Source organism: Tamandua tetradactyla, chromosome 15 (assembly GCF_023851605.1).
Source record: "Tamandua tetradactyla isolate mTamTet1 chromosome 15, mTamTet1.pri, whole genome shotgun sequence".
In the NCBI taxonomy this organism is placed as follows: domain Eukaryota; kingdom Metazoa; phylum Chordata; class Mammalia; order Pilosa; family Myrmecophagidae; genus Tamandua; species Tamandua tetradactyla.
Window position 1 is genome coordinate 59,667,433 of NC_135341.1, and position 19,428 is coordinate 59,686,860.

The 19,428-nt window shown below is 35.2% G+C and overlaps 1 protein-coding gene and 1 non-coding gene across 5 annotated transcripts in view; one reads left to right on the forward strand and one right to left on the reverse strand.

The window, feature by feature from the left end:
- The window catches only part of ZCWPW2 (zinc finger CW-type and PWWP domain containing 2), a 218,258-nt gene that overhangs the window by 13,030 nt on the left and 185,800 nt on the right, over positions 1-19,428 (reverse strand). For all 4 annotated transcript variants that reach the window (XR_013162874.1, XR_013162875.1, XR_013162876.1 and 1 more), the window contains 3 exons: positions 9,631-9,689; positions 8,357-8,424; positions 3,370-3,494 (listed from right to left, as the gene is read on the reverse strand). Coding sequence is in view for 1 of the 4 variants with exons in the window: in XM_077129946.1 (XP_076986061.1) it covers positions 3,370-3,494; positions 8,357-8,424; positions 9,631-9,689 (252 nt within the window). In the remaining 3 variants the exon portion in view is untranslated. The remainder of the gene's footprint in view (positions 1-3,369; positions 3,495-8,356; positions 8,425-9,630; positions 9,690-19,428) is intronic.
- LOC143658216 (U6 spliceosomal RNA) lies at positions 1,778-1,884 on the forward strand. Its single transcript, XR_013163217.1, has one exon. It is a non-coding gene; the product is annotated as a U6 spliceosomal RNA (small nuclear RNA).

Sequence of the window (19,428 nt, forward strand, 5' to 3'; positions counted from 1 at the left end):
CAAATTTACTTAAATACCAGGCTTACTTATTTGAACAACAACAACAAAAAATAGTGAATTACTGCTCAAGCCACAGCAGTTATGAAAAGTTTTCTTTTAGGCTGGTGGTCAAATAATGACACCCAAATATAGTGTATTCTTATACAAAGCTGAAAATGTGTTTTGTATAAGAATATTATTTAGGAATATCTCTATTTCCATCACTTCAAGTTGTTTAAATTTTTAATGTTATACTTTGTAAAATATGTGATCATTTAAATTTTGTGTGAGTTCTCTATATTGGTTCATTTCCAAATTATTACGGAATGTAACTAAAAAAGCAGTTTAGTCACATTTCCTATGGTCATCTTCTCATAAGGATCAGCATTATTTAAGAATAATGACAGTTTGCTCTAATTTAATGGGGAAGAATACTCGTGAAAAAAAAACCAAAAATAAGCATAAACATAGATGACATTTAGAACTTCAAGCTTCCTTAAAGTTACAGTAAACTTCCCATGTAATTCAAGTAAAGAAAGAATATACATGTAGTTTATACAAGTATTTTCATATATCAAAATGTATCTTTTAATACAAATAATCATTCAGTAAACTGTCTTATTTGTAGATGGATTACCCAATTTATGAATTATTCAAGTGGATTTAAATCCCTCCCATTGCTTGCCAAATCAGGGCTTGTCAACTAGTGTTAATATTAGCTAAAGAAGAACATAATTAGGAAGGTCACTCTACTGAAGAAAATAATCTCATAAAGCATTTCAATGACAAATGGGAATCAGTTTTGATTACCCATGTGTGCATGCTTTTTTCCATTTGTTGCTCTCATCCATTGGTGTAAATGCCTGTGAGTGATCAAACTGAAACCTCGTAGGTGAAATAAATGATGAAAACATCACTGAATTTATGACTTTGAAAACAGTTCACACAATATTTACTGAGAGAATAAACATACTCAGGACTTTAAAATTATCAGGTGGCTCTTTGGGGCATGTTTATAAGAGGTCATCTTCTCCTAAAAAAACATATGTCCAGTTTTAAGTGGAGTTGCCTTTGGAAGCTACATTAATTCTTTCATTTCACTACTAAAAAAAAAAAAAGAAAGAAACTCCTGAAGAAATAATTTCTTTATTTTCAAACTGGAAATAGCTCTAGCTCTGATATTGTTTGTTTCATTGTTCTTCTCCACATTTAAAAGTGAAAAAGGCTCTCAGTTTCCTGAACCTGCCATGAATACCAGGCTTATAAAGTTTAACGTAGAGAGTGGTTTATGAACCAGTCAGCATGAGGCACTCACCGGCATACCAGCAAATTAAAACGGTTAATTTTTACAATTTCTCAATGGCTTTTTAAAGTATAAAATAGTACAAGAATCTAAAACCAAAGGCAAACTCTTGCCTGGTGGTGTATTAAAACTATGTATTTTACCTTAAGAAATACAAATCAGAACTGAGTAATTTTCTGTTCTATCAAGTTACTAGTTAAAATGGCAAAATAGAAGCCATTTCTTTGGCTGCAAAGTGCCAGGACATCGCCATAAAAATCAACCTGGCTGAATTTCTGAAAAGACAAACTGAAAAGTCTGAAAAAACATTTCACAAAACCATATGGTGTTCAAACAAAATACACATTTGCTAGAAAAGAATCATTGTATAATAATTATATGTATATAAGCTGTATGTCACCAACCTATAGATCTTGATCTACAAAAAGTAAAAGCCACATATAGAAAAAAAAAATTCTGAAAATGGAAATCCAATTTGAAAAATTGGCATTTACAGTGCTCACTTTGGCAGCACATATACTACAACTGGAACGATACAGAGAAGATTAGCATGACCTCTGTGCAAGGATGACATGCAAATTCGTGAAGTGTTCCATATTTAAAAAAATAAAAAAATTAAAAAATAGCATTTACAACCCATGCAAATTCACATAAAAATTGATATTGTTGTCCTGTCTTTAAAAAAAAACATACCTTTCAACTCAGTAGGAGTTTTTAACATTAATTTTATTTTCTTTTAACACATTTATATCCTTAACAGTAAAAATTCTCTATATATTTTTAAATTGCCAATTCAATAAAGGAGGTATTTAAGAATCAACTTGATTCTTGTTAAAACTGAAATGAAATCATGCAATTGGATAGTCTGCCAGAGTATGTAAAACACCGTGTCCATTTTCAAATTCTTGTTTTTCTGCATCCAAGGACAGTTTTAGGGATAGATAGTTCTCAAAGTGAGAATATAGGAAAAGAGATCAAGTAAGAGAATGTTAACACTTATTCTTTCTGGTTGCCATTGCCAATTCTCATCTAACTTACAGGAGATGTCAGTTTCTATGCGAAGTACTTTTTCTGTTTTACCTTACGTAATAATCAAAATAACTTTCTGAGGCAGGTGGTAAGAAATTTGGCCAAAGTACAGAGGTCCTATTTGGCAGGATCAGGAAGGGGATCCAGGTATTATATGACCCATTATATGTAGTCAAGACGCCTAACTACCATGCTTTCTTGGATCCAGGCACACTGTACTGCATCTTGAAATGAATGAATGAAATCTTAAGGATATATGACTCCTATTTGCCATTTTTCTTCCTAACTATTTAGGGAGCAGCTGCATTGCCCATCTCCCTATGACTTATTTTTCTCACATCCACAACACAGCTGCACTATATTAATGACCACCTCCTTGGGCCTTGCACCCTAAAATCTTGATTTATTTGCAGAGACAAGGAGCTTATGTGCTGAGCAATTGTTAAACACCTTAAAATTTATGTTGTCAGATATAAGCATTGAATAAAGTAAGCACATATAGTCTTTCTAGGCCCAATACACCAAAAAAAAAAAAAAAAGGCAAATCTAGATATGAATGATGAAACTTATTCCAACTCAGAATTCTACCTCCACTATGTTAATAATAACCTATATTATAGAGGTTTTGCTGGAGTGTGAACCATTCTCCAGGCAGTCGATAAGGACCTGTAGGTGGCTCTAGACACTCAACAGGGAAGATTTTACAGCAAGCTGCTGTTACCCTAGTCCCTTCTCCTGACTGTGAAGATTTGTCGCAGGGGAGAGAGCTCTCTGTAGTGGCACCCCTCAGCTACAGTGAGCCCCCTTTTTCTATTCTGAGCCCAAAGATCTAAAAGAAAAAGAACTCCTCGGATCAAACAGGTATTTTTTCAAAGACTGATAGATGTATTCTTATTTCTTAATAGCTACTAGTTTATTATTCACAGTATGGTAGTCAAAGGTTCGAATTTCAGAATTGAAAATATTTTTCATGTAATTGAAATGTACAACCAGGAATAATCCTGTTTTTAAATAGTTTAAAGTTGCTAGTTAGACCTGATGATAAGTATCAATAATACCTTTGCTCCTGTATTTGTTTCCTCTCCACATTCTTCTTCGGATTCATCTGGTGCTGCCGTGGGCTCTAACGCTTGCTTTAGCATTTGTTCTAGCTCTTTTAGTAAAATTTCTGTTTCAGAGACAACTAAAGAAACATTATTAATATGTCAAAAATTCTGCATCCTAATTAATTAAATCTAATTCATAATCATAACCACCCAGAACGAGGAAGTCATCCAAATGCTACAAGATAAAAATAAATATCTCATATGTTTTTCACATTATAGCTTCTGTTTGATGCAATATTATTATGAATTTCCAGGTGACTCTTTAACAATTCCTCCTTGAAAAATGTAGGTGACATTCTTGCTATATGTAGACCATAAAGCATCTCTGAAATATCAAAAGCTCACTAGAATTTTTTAAATCAGGGATAAAAGGTCACTAAACTAAATTATGTTACAGACCAGGGGTGAGCAAACTTTTTCTATAAAGGACCAGAGAGTAAATATTTCAGGTTTTTGGGCCAGATGGTCTCTACTCAATCCGGTTACTTACAAAAACAGTTGGGAGCTGGTGGCCATGGGTCATAGTTTGCCCATTCCTATTATAGACTACTACAACTACTGTTTAAAAGGAGAAGCGTTTAAAATTAAATATATAAGTAAATAAATTTAGTTTGATTAAATAAATCAATTTAATTTAATTCATTAAGTGGCTAGGCTAAATGCAGGCTAGTACATTCCTAATCCAGATGTGAACATATCTTAATTGCTTAATCAGGTATTTTTCAAAAATACCAACCTTATAGAAGCTTTTTGTGGTACTATGGCATAAATATAAAAGCAGGGAAAAGATTCTGGTAATTCATGGACTTTGCTGGGATCAAACAATGCTCCCACCAAAGTCAACATGATTTGGAGGGTAAGACCATGAGTACATGCCCCTTCATCTTCCACTCTGATGACAAAAGTCTGACATACCACATATGGTTATCTGCTGTTCGTTGGTAGACCACCAAAGGTTACTAACCAGAGCAGCTAAAAGTTCATGGAAAATAGAAATAGACGCAAGAAAGGCAAAAACTTTAGAGCTAAAATATCATCATGAATACAATAGCGAGATATTCCCAGCAATATTATTTTTTAATGTAATTCTTGAACATATTTTAACTTTTTCTGATTAATAATTTTTAGGGAAAATGCAAATGATAAATACACATCCATTTATCTATGTGTGTGTATTCCTGCAAACTAAGCATGCTAGAAGGGGAGAAAAGAAATTACTAATGCAAAGGATTTTATTCCTGTTTCCTTTCCCCAGTTCAAAAATATCGTTATTTCTTTATCATCATCTTTGTCAATAATTTTATTTTATTTATTACTTATAAGGAGGACATTTAAAAACTCTGTCTAAATATTATTTTTTAAATAGTACTGTTAAAGTAACAGGAAGTTATGAAACAAGAAGGATTCTCTCAATTGGTTTTCACTACAGTATGGGAAAATCGATTTTTACTTTGCACTTGTCATATTATAGTTTTCCTACAAAAGTGTTTTTTGTTCAATATTTATTGCCAGCCCCAAGAACTTTTTATATTCAATCAGCAAATATTAATTGTAAAAAGGACTCTAGAAAGTAAACATATATTAACAAGCCTTCCTAGTCATAATCTGTTCACAGACAATCTTAGGTTCTCTCTATGGATAACTCCTTTCAAAATAAGAAATACCAGTTTGAAAGAAGCTTTCTGTTAAATAATTCCATACTTTAGAACCAGAACCTATATTTAAAAAACAAAACAAACCAATGCAACTGTAATTTACATATTAGTTCTATCCAGATAGACCTGTGGTCCATGGTTATTGCTAAAGCCTAAGAACACAGAACATGAACTGTTATATTCTAGAACAGTGATATTCAAAATCTGTGGGCATGAGAATCACCTGAGAAGTTAATTAGAAAATATGCTTACAACTCCATCCCTACCAAATCAGAATTTTCTAGAATGTATATTTTTATTGAAGCAATTTTGTTATGAAATTAACCCCTCTTTATGACAGATTTCTTATTTAGTGACATTTTACTTAATAGATGGCTATTTGTGGTTACCTTTATATTGATTCCAGTCCCACTCTCAGATGCTGTATATTCAGAATGTATTTACATTTTGAATCTATGGACATTGACACTGACATTTAGTGTACTGTTGAGAAGATGGAATTTGAGCTATCCTGTTAAGGAAGAATGGCATGCAAACATCTTTATATTTCTAAGGCTAGGCAAAACACAATCAATTTATGATAATGAATGCCATCACCAATGGCATTGTAGGCTCTCTGGTTTCAAATGATCTGGAAAAATATGTATACTGCCTTTTGATCAAAAGATAGACAAAGTAATGGATGACTTCACAAATCAACCAGGGTTCATAACACTAACTTGACTGTTTCCAGAACAATGGGAGGTTTGCTTTTCTAAAAAGTTATCCTGATACTGTAAACTGATACAGTTCAAAAATAATTCTCAAAAAAATAGCAGTTATTGTTATCTACAAATGAAGTTATCAAAATAGGGCAATGATATTCTCCAAAGATAGAGAATGAATGCCTTTGCTGATTGCATGACCAATCATTGTCTATCAATACTGATTATCCTGCAGTTTCACTGACTTGTTTCAATTTATTGCTGAGAGTAAAGTGGTGGCAATACAGCTGGTCCATCACTCAGAGAAAGTGAAAAAAAAAATAAGCAAGCAAGAAAAAAATATCTCTTACACTGAAGTCCATATCTGGCCTTTAAAAATAAATGTGTGTAAAATAAATTAGTGTTGTTTCTTCATTCCTGATAAGAAATAATTGACTGTCTCAATGAATCAGTTATTATTTTAAAAGTTTTCAAATGTACATTTATGAAGATTTTTTTAACTTCTACTTTTCCATTAAATAATTAAAGAAGCTGTTTCCTCCTTTATATAAGAGGTTACTGGTTAGGTTATCTCAAAGCTGGCATTGAGAAAAACAATCTTTAAATTTGAAGGCTCATTTCAAAATTCAAATTCTGAAAGCATTCTATAAAAGAAAGAGGGTAAGGAGGAAGAAAAGTACTTGGTTTTATATAGTTTTGTTATGAAGTAATCACAAACACTTCTCTGTGTGCTTGCAATATAAATGTATTGATGAGTAAAATATTGATTGAAATGTAATAAAGGAAGAGACCATTATTCTTGTACATACAAACAGAAATAGTAGGCATGGTGCTTTTGAGGAAAGAACCAGGAAGGCCAAACGCACCTTTTAGCCTAGAGGTTAAAGCTAATTCCAAATCAAGAGCAGGTAAGTGAGGATTGCTTCCAATGACCAGATAACAATTTCTCCCTGTCTCCTCTCCCACCCCCCAGACCTAGGTCCCAGGGCCTTCATGCTCCTTTTTGGGTTCACCCCATGATCTAGACATTTCCTTCCTTTTCAAAGGTCACCTATCTCAGGTGAATGATAAACATGCTCTTGTTAATTTAATAAGGAATGTTAATAGATTATTATTTAGCCCCAGATAATATGTCAATCTTTTATTTATTCAAACCCCTATTTATAGACTGTCTACCACATGCCACCCCCTCCCATGAAGTATTTCACAACAGAAAACAGTGATACAAGAAAACAGAAAACAATGAACAAAATCTCAAAGTCTAAAGGAAACCAAAGTGAATTAAAGGAGATAAAAAGGGCAATAATTAAATCTCAAATATTCTTAGGCCACTGAGATGTGTTCATCTGCACAGAAGAGTCATTTACTTATTTTCAGTCAATGGACAGTTCCTTGCTTCAGTAGTCTTCTTCTGTAATATCCCTGTGTGAGTTGGAGGGGAGAAGGATGCCTGACTTTTGGAGCTCTTAGCTGCAGTGCTAGAGTCTCCTACTGGATTTTCAGTCCTAAGTCAACTTCTGCCTTTTTTCTCCAGGAATAGTTGAACTGATCAGAAGAGGCAAAGGGATGAGGTAGCCAAGAATAGGCACCCTAATTAGTGGGAAAGCAGCAGAATACATTTAAAATGAGAAAAAACAATTGTATAGTGGTTTAGTTGAGGAACAAAAGCATTTAAAAAAAACTACTCTATGGAGAAAATAATAAGAATGTTGGCAACTAAAAGAAAAGAAAATTGTGTTGGTTTAATTGAGGCACATTTATATGCATATAGATGTAGTATTATACCCAAATTACAAAAGGCACCAGGGCATAGCTCAAGAATTAAGTACTGAAAACCAAGACAACCAATCAGGGAATTTAAAAGAGACTACTACAGATTATTTTATCTGTCCTTTCTCTGCCTGCTTTTCTTTCTTCTACGGTGACTATAAATGAGCGACTTATTTAACCAATTGAAATGCTCTGCCATAGGATCTGGGGGTGGCTAAATGGGAGAGGGAATATGGCAAGGATTACTCCTAGGGGGTCAATGGGCTTTCAAACCACTTTGCAAGGCTGCCAAAGTTTCATCTTGCAAACAAGCATCTGCCTTCTTCTCAAGACTATTGAAAATATAGAAAGAGTAAATCACTTTTGAGAAGGAAAATTATCTTCCTGTATTCCACATTCATCCTATGTTCTAATATAACTGGCAATTAATTCTGCTGAAAGCCTCAGGCTCCTACTTTTCTTCCTTATCTCTTCTAGGAGATACCCCTAGGACCCCAATAAGTTTGAAATGGAAAGGTCTGGATTGTAAGGAATCATTGCTGGCATCTCCTCCCACACTGCTGATATTAACATAATTAGTGATTCATTTAATATATATATGACAAATCCATAGAAAATTTAATTCACAAGAATAGAAACCTAAAGACAATTGAAAAGCCTTAAGGTGCAAATCAAAACCAAAAATGACTCATTAAGGTTTCTCATATATGTGCATATGTACAAACTTTTTTTCCTTCAAAGGATTATAACTAGCGTCTGTGGAATTAAATACAAGTAAAAGAACTAAAAGCAGTACAGGCCTTCACATACCCATGTTTTCCTTTGATAAGGCATCATCTGAACAAACATTTTCAAAAGAGCATTTTAAAATAGTTTTCCTAGAAAAACAATATGGCAGATTTAGTTTTCAGAGATTAATCAAGTATATTTAAATAAACATTCATGCATATACACTGGTAATTGTAGATTGCTAATATATATTTCTTTTTCTTTCTTTTTTTCTTTTTTTTTTTACATGGGCAGGCACCGGGAATCGAACCTGGGTCCTCTGGCATGGCAGGCAAGCATTCTTGCCTGCTGAGCCACCGTGGCCTGCCCTAGTTTTTTTTCTTGAGGTACTGCTTCTTGGTTGAAATAAAGGGGACTAATATCAATTTGAGAACTCATTATGTACAAAGCACTAATAAATACCAAACACCTTACATATGCCATTTCATGTAGTCCTCCCCCCAAAATCCTACTAAGTAATTACTACTCTCATTTTATACATAAATAGAGGCTCAGAGCAATTGAGAAATTTGATAATATAGATAAATGATTAAGAAGGACTGAACAAAGTTCTGTAGATTGCAAAATGCATGCTTTTCCCACTACAAAATGTTGCTATGTTTGTCAGAAGACAGATATTCAAATCCATTTGCTCTAACCCATTAGATCTTGAGAAAGCCATATAACTTCTCTAAGCCACAAATTCTTCATCAGTTAAGAGGAGATAATTATGATTTGTCCCCTATCTATATGATGGGGTCAATGTGAAGTACAACTGAGATAAGACAGTGAAAGTTCTTTTGAAAAATTAGTTATTATCTGATAAAGGTCAAATAACAAGAGAATTTTTATTACTGCCATTCTTTTTTTAATGATTACTGCTCATTAAAAAAATAAACTATATGGCTAGTTCAATAAGAAACATTAATACTTGTCATCAGTGACTTATTAGTTAATAATGAAAGCCTATTTCCTGTTTGCATTACCTATTTTTAAACTAAAAACCTGCTTCTTATATGGTTGGTTGTTCACATGGTATCAATCTTTGAAAATTCTGGTTCAACATATTTGTTTAAATATAAAACTTTTTCCACATTTCTAATACTACCACTTATTTCATTAATTCTTTCAAATAACTTTAAACACAGTGTTTCCCCAGAGAAACAAAATCAAGAATCAGGGAGTATGTCATGTGATAAATCAAATACATAAATGCACATGTGTGTTTGTGTATGTGTGTATGTATGTGTTTTCAATTTTATCATAATACTATTTAATTCTAAATTTAATCATACATTTTTTATTTTAATTTTTACCTTTTCCTTTTTCTAAATTTGGGCTTTTTCTTTTCCATATTACTTTTGGAACCTTGCATCTGCAAAGCAACAAAAAAGATGAGTTGGTTAATATGGAACTGGATTAGCTCAGTATAATAATGGGCCTATGTGGTCCAAATAATGTAGCACAGAAAAAAATTCTGATTCATAGCTTTAAACAATACCTGTAACTCTGGTCAACTCCCTCAAAATCATAAGACTGTAATTACATTGATCTGCTCAAGTTCTAGGAAAATGGTAGACTGACCTGATGTGGATGCCTAACCTCATTTCAAGCCCCTACTCACCTTAAAAATATATCAAAATACAAAATAAAACAAATGTTAAGTGTTAATGCATATCTGAGCTTTATAGAGAGAAAAAGAAATATTCAGGTGTAAGAAGCATGTGGAATGTAAAGCCATAGTTAAACATGAGAACCGACATAGTGAAGACCCACAAGGAATTTGTACTAGGATAGGGCCAAAGGGAATTGGAGCTAGAGTTTTAATGTTTAAAAACATGTGTCACATGTTTTAGGGTCCACATTGGCTGGGGGACTGTACTGAAAATGTTCCCAAAGTTAAGGAACTTAAAGGACTTTCTATTCATAAAAAGAAAATTGGAAAAATTCTACTCACCAGGATAGAAAAGGAACAAGACAGCATGTTGTGGGCTGTCTAGGGAATTGGATGGGAAAGAACAGTAATCCTAAAAGAATGAAAATCCCAGGCTTACACTACTAAAGTGAGAAATCTAAATTGATGATTCTTGAGTATACCAGGATGCCCTAGGTCATATAATTAACATAATTGATCCAGGATCATCCCCAAAATCACCAACCCAGAAGTAAACGCAATTGCCAAGCAATCAATATATAGACTTGAATGGGATCTGAACACCACTAGTTAGGTATTACAATGAAGAGCACACAGAGTTTTCTGAAAAAGAAAAATATCACTATAAAATATTTATGTTTTCATGGTATGGTTCCATACAGTTCTGTTTATATAAAATTCAAAATAGGCTAAGTTAATCCATGGCACTATAAGTCAGGATAATAGTCAACCTTGGAGGTCAGAAGTATGACTAGAAGAGAGCATAAGAACACTTCTGAGGTTCTGGAAATGTTCTATGTCTTAACCTAGTGCTAGTTTATAAGGGAATGTTCATTTTGTGAAAATTCATCCAGCTGTTCATTTATAATGTGCATTTTTCTTCAGGTTTATATTACATCAATAAAGTTTATATTAAAACAAATAAGCTATTAAAATGGATTAAAAATGACTACAGAGCCCGAGATTAGTCTTGTTCCACGGAAAAGTTAGAGAAGGGATAGGAGGGTGACTGAGATGGTGATTCTGGAGTGTGGCTGACCTGGGAGAGCCTTTTTTACACATCAGGTAGCCCTGGTTACAGAGGCCCAGGAACTGAGAAGCAGAGAGCTGGAGCCTAGCATGGAGGCATGGAGCCCATGGAAGTGCATGGATAGGAGCCAGGGTCTAGGAAGTAAGCCAGGCTGCATTCCTTGGGTGCGCTACCCTCACCAGCACAGCCCCATCACCGCTGACTAACCCCACACCCAACTCACCCAAACCCTATCACTCGGTCCCATTCCCCGTGCTCCAGGTGCCCCCACCCCATCAGGCCCACAGCATGTACCTGCCTCACACCCCCAACCCAAGTGCAGCCCAGCTCACCTCTCCTGTACCACTTCTGAGCACTACCTCCCACTCCCTGTTCCCTGCAGACTGTTGAATACATAAAGGCTGCGGGCACTATCCTCAAAACCCAGATTACCCCTGCCCATAGTGTTGTACAGGCTCACCCTGCCTGCTCCGCTCCACTGAGTTCTGTGCATCAGTTTACAGCACTCCTAGGCCCATACACGCACATGGGTCGCCAATCACGCAATTCAGCTCTGGGAACTGCATTTCACAGCAGTCCTAGAACCACATATATGCACGGACCTCAGCCACATTTCCTAGCTCTGAGAAAGTGCTGATCTGTGCGGCCAGGTCACATCTACCCCCAATCCATGAAGGCATAACACTGAACTGCTGCCAGAGGTCTACACATGCACACAAATGGCCCTCTGCTTTAGACCAGCACACACCAGGGTTATGGCCTGTAGACAGGTGTACCCACACAGCTACATCCTCCCCGGGCAATGAGCACCCACATTCACAAGCATCAGCGTGATATCCCCAACCTATGCCTATACTTGCCCTGAAACAAATCACTGCACTGAGTGTCCCACCCCATACCCTGCTCCCTACTGTACAAGCATCCCACAACACAAGGCCTTAGACTACTGAAAGATATCAACTCCCAAGGTAAATCAATCAAGATACTTACATGTCATGAAGACAGCAGAAGATCACAAGCATATCAGCAGACAGACATAATCCTGTCTAATGACTAAATTAAAACATCAGAGGAGACACAAACATTGGAACAACCAAAGATGTTCAAAGAACTCTACTTAATAAAATAAATGGCATAGGAAAAGATCATAAAGAATATCAAGAAGACAGTAGAAGAGCACAAAGAGGAATTTGAAAGAATAAACAGAAAAATGGCAGAAATCATGGAGATTAAAGACTCTATTCACCAAATAAAAAGCATACTAGAGGCACACAACACCAGATTTGAAGAGACAGAAGAAAGAATAAGTGATATAGAGGAACAGATAACTGACTTCGAAGACTCAAAACAGCAAATGGCAAAAAAATGGAAGAAATTGAATTGGATCTCAGGGAAATGATAGACAAAACAAAGAACACAAATATAAGAATCACTGGTGTCCCAGAGGAGAAGAGAGGAATAAAGGGCTAGGAAGAGTAGTTGAGGATATAATGGGGGAAAACTTCCCAATCCTCATAAAGGACATAAATATGCAAGTTAAAGAAACCCAAAGAACTCCAAACAGAAAAAATCCAAACAGGCCTTCCCTAAGGCACATAAAAATCAACCTGTCAAATGTTGAAGAGAAGCAGAAAATCCTGAAAGCAGCAAGAGAAAAACAATCTACTACACACAAGGGAAACCACATAAGATTGAGTTTAGACTACACAACTAGCACCCTGGAGGCAAGAAGACAGTGCTATAATACATTCAAGATCCTGAAAGAGAAAGACTTCCAGCCAGGAATTCTGTACCTAGCCAAATTGTTCTTCAAATTGAAAGAGAGATTAAAGTTTTCATAGACAAAGAAGTCTTGAAAGAATTTGTCAACAAGATACTGGCCCTACAGGAAATACTAAAAGGATTTCTGCCAGATGAAAAAAAAAAAAGACAGGAGAGGGAGATCTGGAGGAGGGCACAGAATTGAAGAGTACCACTAACAGTAGTTTAAAGAATACAAAGAGAAAGAGGGAAAAGAATATATAGATCTGACAAATAAAATAAAAGATAAGATGGTGGATTCAAGAAACGCCTTTTCAATATTAACATTGAATGTTAATGGATTAATTTACCCATTAAAAGATACAGATTGGCAGAATGGATTAAGAAGCATAATCCAGCTATATGGTGCTTACAAGCTACTCATATTAGACACAAGGATACAAATAGATGGAAAGTGAAAGGATGGAAAAAAGATTTTCCATGCGAGTTGTAATCAAGAGAAAGCAGGAATAGCTACACTAATATCAGACAAAATAGACTTTAAATGTAAAGACATCAGAAGAGAGAAAGAAGGACACTATATACTAATTAAAGATCAATTCACCAAGAAGAAATAACAATCATAAATGTTTATGCTCTCAATCAAGGAGCTCCAAAGTACATGAGACAGACATAGGCAAAACTGTAGGAAATGACAGACCTTTCAACAATGAAAGAACAAAGTCAGAACAACTAGGCAGAAGATCAACAAGGAAGTAGAGAAGTTAAATAACTTGATAAATGAATTACACCTAACAGACATATATAGGTGATTGCACCCCAAAACACAAGGTTATACATTCTTCTCTAGTGCTCATGGAACATATGCACTAGATATGCACAGGATAGATCATATGCTGGGGTACAAAACAGGTCTTTATAAATTTAAAAACACTGAAATTATTCAAAGCACTTTCTCTTATTGCAATGGGATGAAGTTGGATCTCAATAACTGCCAAAGAATGAGAACATTCATTCAATAAATGGAGAATAAATAACACACTCTTAAATAACCAGAGGGTTAAAGAAGAAATTGCTAGAGAAATCAGTAGCTATCTGGAGATGAATGAAAATAAGAATATAACTTATCAGAACTTATGGGATGTGCAAAGGCTGTGCTGAGAGGGAAATTTATTACCCTAATTGCCTGTATTAAAAAAACAAAAAAGAGCAAAAATCAAGGACTTAACAGCACACCTGGAGGAAACTGAGAAAGAACAGCAAATTAACCCCAAAGCAAACAGAAAAAGAGAAATAGCAATGATTAAAACCGAGTTAAATGAATGGGAGAACAAAAGAACAATAGAATTAATAAAACCAAAAGTTGGTTCTTTGAGAAAACAAATAAAATCTATGGACCATTAGCAAGAAGAAAGGAGAGAGGATGCAAATAAACCAAATCAGAAATGAGAAGGGATGCATTACCACAGACCCTGAAAAAATAAAAGAAATCATAAGAGGATACTATGAACAACTATATGCCAATAAACTAGACAACTTAGCTGAAATGGACAAATTCCTGAAAACACACAAACAAGCTACATTGACTCAGGAAGAAATAGAAAACCTCAACAAACCAATGATGAGCAAAGAGATTCAATCAGTCATCAAAAATCTTCCTACAAAGAAAAGCCTAGGCCCAGACGCTTCACAGGGGAATTTTATCAAACATTCCAAAATGAAATGACACCAATCCTGCTCAAACTTTTCTAAAAAATTGAGGAAAAAGGAATTCTACCTAACTAATTTTATGAAGCTAATATCATTTTAATACACAAACCAGGTAAAGATGCTATAAGAAAGGAAATCTACAGGCCAATCTCCCTAATGAACATAGATGCAAAAATTCTCAATAAAATATTAGCAAATTGAATACAACAACATGTTAAAAGAATTATACTCCAAGACCAAGTGGGGTTTACACCAGGAATGCAAGGATGGTTCAGCATAAGAAAATCAATTAATGTAACACCACATGTTAACAAATTGGAAGGGAAAAATCACATGATCATCTCCATTGATCCTGAAAAAGCATTTGACAAAATTCAGCATCTTTTTCTGATAAAAGCACTTCAAATGATAGTAATCAAAGGTGGTTACCTCAATATGACAAAGGGCATAAATGAAAAACTGATAGCCAGCATCATACTCAATGCAGTGAGACTGAAAACTTTCCCTAAGATCAGGTATAAGACAAGGATGCCCACTGTCACCACTATTATTCAACATTGTACTAGAAGTACTAGCTGGAGTATTCAGGGAGGAAAAAGAAATAAAAAGCATCCAAATTGGGAAAGAAGAAGTAAAACTCTTGTTACTTGCAGATGATATGATATTATACTTGGAAGATCCTGAGAAATCTATAGCAAGGTTACTTGAGCTAATAAAAAAATTCAGCAAGGTGGCAGGATATAAAATTAATGCACAAAAATCAGTAACATTTCTATATACTAGCAATGAGCTAGCTGAGGAGTCAGTTAAGGAAAAAATTCCATTCAAAATAGCAACTAAAATAATCAAGTACTTAGAATGAGCTTAAATAGGGATGTAAAGGACTTGTACACAGAAAACTGCATAACATTGCTAAAAGAAATCAAAGGAAATCTAAATAGGTGGAAAAATATTCCCTGTTCATGGATAGGAAGGCTACATATAGCTAAGATGTCAATTCTCCCCAAATTGATCTACAGATTCAGCACAGTACCAGTCAAAATTCCAATGAACCTACTTTGAAGATTTGGAAAAGCTAATTACCAAATTCATCTGAAAGGAAAAGAGACCCTGAATAGCTAAAAGCATCCTAAACAAGAAGAACGAAGTGGGAGAATTAACACTTCCTGAATTTAAAGCCTATTGTAAAGTCACAGTGGTCAAAACAGTATGGCTCTGGCACAAAGATAGAAGGATTGACCAATGGAATCAAATCAAGAGTGCAGAAATAGACCACCAAATCTATGGTCAGCTGATTTTTGACAAAGCCCTTAAATCCTCTGAACTGGGAAAAAGTAGTCTTTTCAATTATTGGGCACAGAAGAACTGGATATCAACAGCCAAAAGAATGAAAGAGGACCCCAACTTACACCCTACACAAAAATTAACTCAAAGTGGATCAAACAGCTAAATATAAGAACTAGCACCATAAAGCTTCTAGAAGAAAATGTAGGAAAACATCTTTAAGACCTAGTAATAGGAGTAGCTTCCTAAACTTTACACCCAAAGCACAAGCAATGAAAGAAAAAAAAATAGATAAATGGGAACTCCTCAATATCAAATACTTCTGTACTTCAAAAGACTTTATCAAAAAGATAAAGAGGCAGCCAATTCAATGAGAGAAAATATTTGTAAATCACATATCGGACAAAGGTTTGATTTCCTGTATATATAAAGAAATCCTTTAACTCATCAACAAGAGAATAAGCAATTCAATTATAAAATTGGCTAAATGTATGAATAGGCATTTTTCTAAAGAGAAAATACAGATGGTTCAAAAGCACATGAAAGAGATGCTCATTTTCATTGGCTATAAGGGAAATGCAGATCAAAACTACAATGAGATACCACCTCATACCTCTAAGAACGGCTGCTATTAAACAAAGAGGAAACTATAAATGTTGGAGAGGATGTGGAGAAACTGGGCCACTTATGCACTGCTGGTGGGAATGTATAATGGTGCAGCCACTATGGAAGACTGTTTGGCTGTTCCTTAGGAAACTAAATATCAAACTGCCCTATGACCCAGCAATAGCACTACTTGGTACATACCCATAAGATCTGAAAGCAACGACGTAAACAGACATTTGCACACCGATATTCATAGCAGCATTATTGAAAATTACCTTAAGATGGAAACAAACCAAATGCTCATCAACAGATGAGGGGATCAACAAAATGTGGTACATACATATGATAGAATATTATGCAGCAGTAAGACAAAATGACGTCCTGAAGCACATGACAAGATGGATGAGCCTTGAGGACATAATGCTGAGTGAAATTACCCAGGCACAAAAGGATAGATATTGTATGATTTCACTTTTATGACCAGCATAAAGATAAACTAAGAGGCTTATAATACAGAATATTATGGACTTAGAGATACATAGAAGCTAGAGATGGTGAACCGTTAGCTAATGAGGTTGAAGTCCAATGTGAGGGAATGGATACAAGAGAATGTGGTTCTCTAGTGGGTCTATAAGTAATATTACCATATTGAAGATGAACAAGATTGAAAGGGGTTGTATAGACCTACGTGTCCTGCTGATTAACAGTAAAAATATAAATTAGTTCTCACGAGAAATGCTTCAAAGATATGATTCTTGTACAAAGAGTGTTTAAGTCCAGGGTACAGGGGAAAAACTGCTATTTCACTCTATAAGCTATGCTCAAAAGGAAACCATCAGTGTTATCACAGCAACAGCAGAGGTAAATAATAGGGGAAGGAACAAGAGTTAAGAGGAGGTTTAGATTTCCTATTTGGCAAGGCCATGTTTATTGGTTTTCTTTCTCTTGGGAACAACGAAATTATCTAAAATTGAGAGTGCTGATGGACTGTGGACTTTGGGCCCTCTACATGATGCCCGATGAATACAGGGGGCTGAAGGATGCACTGATGGAGAAGTAGATTGGCGAATGATGGTGCAATCCTATGGATGAAGGTTGTGCTGATACAAAAAGGAACAAAGGTGTGAGGCATGCAATGATGTGACTGAACATGTGGGACATTTTGTGAGGTAAAATAAACCAGAAGCAAAAGAACAACAATGGTATGGTCACCTTTAGAAAATGCTTATAAGAAAACAGGGGTCTAGATTGTAAGCTTTTAGAGCAGACACATTAAGTCCAGAGTGTGGATTATTATTTCTGGATTTTGAGAGGCTGTTTTATATATATAACCTGATATTTAGAGATAAGAATGAAGCTGAACAGGTTGGGGTTAAAGTAATTCAGAACATAGGGGTAAGGAACACAGTGTCTATATTTTAGAACCACACATACTCTTTGAGACCAATGGAAGAAGGTTTATTTGATGTGGAACTGAAATTTTCTGCAGTGCATAATCCAATCCAACCTATCTATATAGCTCATTTGAACAACTGAAACACAGAGAGCCCTTAATTTTGTATAGATTATTGTAATGCCTGGAAACAGCCTAGAGCATATTAAGTAGATAATCTAAAAGTATTGGCAAAGTCCCCTAAGGGAGGGAAGAAAAAATATGGAACTATTAAACCTTACCATCAGGGAATTCCCTGATACTGTGTCAAACTTTAGGGACACCCAAATCAATAGGCCAAGCCCTTGATCTTGAGGCTTACTCTTGTGAAGCTGATGTAGGTAGCGGAGAAGTTTGACTACTATAGGCATGCCTAAGAGTTACTTTTGGAGGACCTCTGCTTTTGCTCAGATGTGGCCTCAGTCTCTCTAAGCCTAACTCTGCAAGTGGAATCATTACCCTCCACCCCTACATGGGACATGAGATCCAGGGGTGAATGTCTCCCTGGTGATGTGGGAGAGGACTCCCAGGGATGAATCCAGACCTGACACTGTGGGATCAACAATTCCATCCTGACCAAAAGGGGGAAAGAAGTGTAATTAATAAAGTATCAGTGGCAGAGAGAGTTCAAATAGAGCCAAAAGGCTACTACCTATCATAACCTGCTAACCCCCCAAACAGGACCATTCCAGCCAATCCTAAAGATCACCTAGGGCAATATATAATATTCCACAAGGGCTCCATACACTAGAGTAATTTTCCAGAAACCTACAACCTCCAGATGGGTCCCTGGTCCAGATAAGTCCTGAAACCTAGCCCAGCCTCTCCAGAACATCAGAGAGTTCCATCTCCCTACCCCATGTTAATGACAGATCCTTCCAATATGAGGAAGGATCTTTATATCTTCCAATATAAAGAGAGGGATGGAAAGATCATAGGTGATGGTGGAGTTATACAGAGAAGATAGGATTTAACAAAGGAATATGAATGCTGAATCATTAAATTGATATCTCTGTTAGTCTCCAGTATCTTAGAGCAGCTAGAAGTAAAAACCTAAAATTGTGAAATTGTAACCCGTGTCAAACTCTGAAATATGCTCTACAACTAACTGTTGTGCTGTGCTTTGAAATTGATAGTTTTTTGTAAATATGTTATTTTCACAAAAAAAGAAAGAAAAAAAGTCGATTGCGATGATAAAAAATATTTAAGCCCTCTAGCCTCCTATATTCTGGAACATCTAGAAGGAAAAATATGAGAGGAGTGTATGGTAGCCCATGATAAACTCTGGGATCTGTCCTATAATTATTTTTTGAAGAGTGCTTTGAAAACTATTGCTTTTTTATTTCTTTGCTTTGTATATATGTTATACTATATAATAAAAAAATGTTTTAAAAATGTTTAAAAAAAATGTTTACAAACCATAATAAACGATGTTAGGTCTGCATGATGTCTATGACAAAAAATTTAGAAGAATTTGATAAAAAACAAAGAGTACTTCTAGAAAAGTTAAATCATTCAAATTAAAATTCAATGAATACATTAAAGAGCTGATTAGACACAATGAAGAAAGAATAAGCAATTTAGAAAACATAATTGAATAGATCACTAATTCTACAGTAGAGAGAGATAAAGAGCAT